The sequence below is a fragment of the Nasonia vitripennis genome, chromosome 1, assembly GCF_009193385.2.
Source record: "Nasonia vitripennis strain AsymCx chromosome 1, Nvit_psr_1.1, whole genome shotgun sequence".
NCBI classification, from domain to species: Eukaryota; Metazoa; Arthropoda; class Insecta; order Hymenoptera; family Pteromalidae; genus Nasonia; species Nasonia vitripennis.
In genome coordinates this window covers 36,989,685-36,992,821 of record NC_045757.1, presented here as the reverse complement: position 1 = coordinate 36,992,821, position 3,137 = coordinate 36,989,685, and the positions used below count along the sequence as shown (strand labels likewise).

General features: G+C 35.9%; 1 protein-coding gene across 1 annotated transcript; it reads left to right on the top strand.

Moving 5' to 3' along the window:
- Nucleotides 1-566: 566 nt before the first annotated feature.
- Nucleotides 567-2,742, top strand: LOC116415827 (basic salivary proline-rich protein 1-like). Its single transcript, XM_031921241.1, has 2 exons — nucleotides 567-691; nucleotides 1,443-2,742. The coding sequence occupies exons 1-2, from the start codon at nucleotides 603-605 to the stop codon at nucleotides 2,722-2,724; spliced, it is 1,371 nt and encodes a 456-aa protein (XP_031777101.1). The 5' UTR covers nucleotides 567-602; the 3' UTR covers nucleotides 2,725-2,742.
- Nucleotides 2,743-3,137: the final 395 nt, after the last annotated feature.

Genomic DNA, 3,137 nt, shown 5'->3' with positions numbered 1-3,137 from the left:
CATTTGGTTTTTATTAAGAAACAAATAGAAGGATCAATTCATGTATAACCGTTATTTACTTAAAAAAAATAGTTGTATCTAGAATAATTCCTTGCAACTTCAGCTCACCGTTGTATTATTTTGTCTCGAACCACAACGACGCGGCACTACTACTGAACAGCATATGCGTCGAGAGAATTTGTAAAATTTAATTCATGATCCGTAAATTTAGATTAAAGCGTATGCAGCTGCAATAACTGTATTCAAGAGTTCTATTTTTAGTTTGAGTCTTCGCAATGCCTTATATTTTGTCTATTTATACGAGATGATTCTCCGCTATTCTACAGGTGTACGATCACGTAGTTTAACATCACACTAAAGATGTATAGAACTCGTTTGATCGAATAAGTATGAATAAATATTAAATAGGTTTATAGTTATTGGACACATTTCTGTTCTAATTTTCATGAATAAATTACGTTGGGTAAAAAAACTCTTAAATTTATGTAGACTTTAATAACGTCCAATACTATCGCAGCTGGTAGAAATTTATCAAATACAATCTTTAAAATATAGGAGCGCCTGTATTATCTACACTTATCATAGCACATGATAACAATCTGATGAAACCAATTTTATATGTTAGAACCGAGCACAGGTACCTTTCACTTGTTAGTGGTCATTCGGACAGTGAACAGCACACACAAGACAGGTATTTGCAGATATTTACTTCTTTATATTAACTGCTTTATTCATTCATCCAAAATCAAATCTTTTAATGTATCACAATTTTGACAGCACATCCTATTACCTATTATTTTAATAAAATGTGTTAAAATCAATACAGTTTGGGCATTCAATTTGCAACTGATGGACTTTTACTATTGAGTGATTATTATTTTAATATATTTTTTTTAATATATTATTTTTTCATAAAACTGACTTTGCTATATAATAAAATTAAAATGGTTTATTGTTCAAATTTTGAGTTTATAATGAGAGATTATAAATCAGTAAAAAAAAGGATAGGTGTATCCTATGTTAAAAGTAAAATATTGATTTTTTCTTGGAAGTGTTATCCGACGCAAGCAGCGTACTAAGCATTATATCGCATTATATCCAGTTCTCAATACAGAAACAATTTCACTGAGACGAGATATTTGTCACTTTGTACTGTGAACAAGTGTGGTCGTGAAGGTTATACGTACCTAGACAAATATATGATAAGCTCATAAAAAATGTATAATGTACGATTTGCGTTATTATTTTAACAATTTGTAAATTTAAAATATTTATACTTCCCTCACTTGCACTATGTCAGATTATTAGATTTATTTTTCTTTAGATATGTAATTTTTCATTTTTATAAATAATAAGTGATACCATACAAAAATTTAACATATCATTTAAGCTAACAATTTAACTTAATAAAATGAGAGTAAAAATATTCTGCATATTTTCAGTATGGCAGTGATACGCGCAGTTCTGCTATCTGCATTGATAGTCTACACCATTCACGCGTATCCAGTAGATGATCTCTCTAATAATGCAGTTAAAATAAATTCAAACTCAAGACTATTGTTAGACGTTACTAAAGCGGACGAATCTACAGTAAACGAAAATCCGGAAGCTGCAGCAAGCTCAGTGGAAGACCCTAATGGAAAGCCCGAAGAACCTGGCCAAACACCTTCTACGGAAAACTCAGCTAATGCAAAGCCCGGAGGACCTGTCCAAACACCTTCTACGGAAAACTCAGTGGAAGACCCTAATGGAAAGCCCGAAGAACCTGGCCAAACACCTTCTACGGAAAACTCAGTGGAAGACCCTAATGGAAAGCCTGAAGAACCTGGCCAAACACCTTCTACGGAAAACTCAGTGGAAGACCCTAATGGAAAGCCCGAAAAACCTGGCCAAACACCTTCTACGGAAAACTCAGTGGAAGACCCTAATGGAAAGCCCGAAGAACCTGGCCAAACACCTTCTACGGAAAACTCAGTGGAAGACCCTAATGGAAAGCCCGAAGAACCTGGCCAAACACCTTCTACGGAAAGCTCATCGGAAGGCCCTAATGGAAAGCCCGAAGAACCTGGCCAAACCTCTTCTACGGAAAGCTCATCGGAAGACCCTAATGGAAAGCCCGAAGGACCTGGCCAAACCTCTTCTACGGAAAGCTCATCGGAAGACCCTAATGGAAAGCCCGAAGAACCTGGCCAAACCTCTTCTACGGAAAGCTCATCGGAAGACCCTAATGGAAAGCCCGAAGAACCTGGCCAAACCTCTTCTACGGAAAGCTCATCGGAAGACCCTAATGGAAAGCCCGAAGGACCTGGCCAAACCTCTTCTACGGAAAGCTCATCGGAAGACCCTAATGGAAAGCCCGAAGAACCTGGCCAAACCTCTTCTACGGAAAGCTCATCGGAAGACCCTAATGGAAAGCCCGAAGGACCTGGCCAAACCTCTTCTACGGAAAGCTCATCGGAAGACCCTAATGGAAAGCCCACAGAACCTGGCCAAACCTCTTCTGCTGAAACCACTACCGTAGAATCTACAGAGTCCACCACATTAGAATCAGCAGAATCTACTTTAGAACCGACAGGAAATCCTAACGAGAAACCCGAAGAACCTCAAGCAGTCGTTGTTGAGTCTAGCACTAACAAATGGTTATTAGGCTCTCTTATAACTGTATGTTTGATTGTTCTGATATATATTTTGTATAAATTATACTTGCGTTGTAAAAGTGAATAAAAATATGGCCTTGTAAAATATTTCTCAACTGAAAGTTGTTGATGTGTTTTAAAAAGATTTAATAATTATATTTCTTGCGATTGAAATTATGTAGCGTTGTCATGAATAATCAGTTCGACATATATAAAATCTATAAACTTGACTAAGCGTCAAACATAACACTATTATTTTTCGGCTTGGTGAATACCAACATGCTTTTACATCAGTTTTTTCTACTGATCACTCAATCAGTATTTTAGAAAGTTCTAGTAGTTAAGTTATGAAAATAATTCATATTTTTCACTTTTTACTTATAACTTATCATTTACATGTTTGTGTGCATGCGTCGTAATGTTCATTTGATTAGTAAAAAACGGGATACTTTAATTTTGTTATCATAAGACGTTGTGCATAAAATACTCTTACAGACTTAT

Bases quoted from the DNA above. Each gene is read 5' to 3' on its own strand.
- LOC116415827 (XM_031921241.1), top strand. From the start codon at position 603: ATGAAACCAATTTTATATGTTAGAACCGAGCACAGGTACCTTTCACTT. The intron at 692-1,442 runs GTATTTGCAGAT...GCATATTTTCAG, and splicing joins GAACAGCACACACAAGACAG to TATGGCAGTGATACGCGCAG.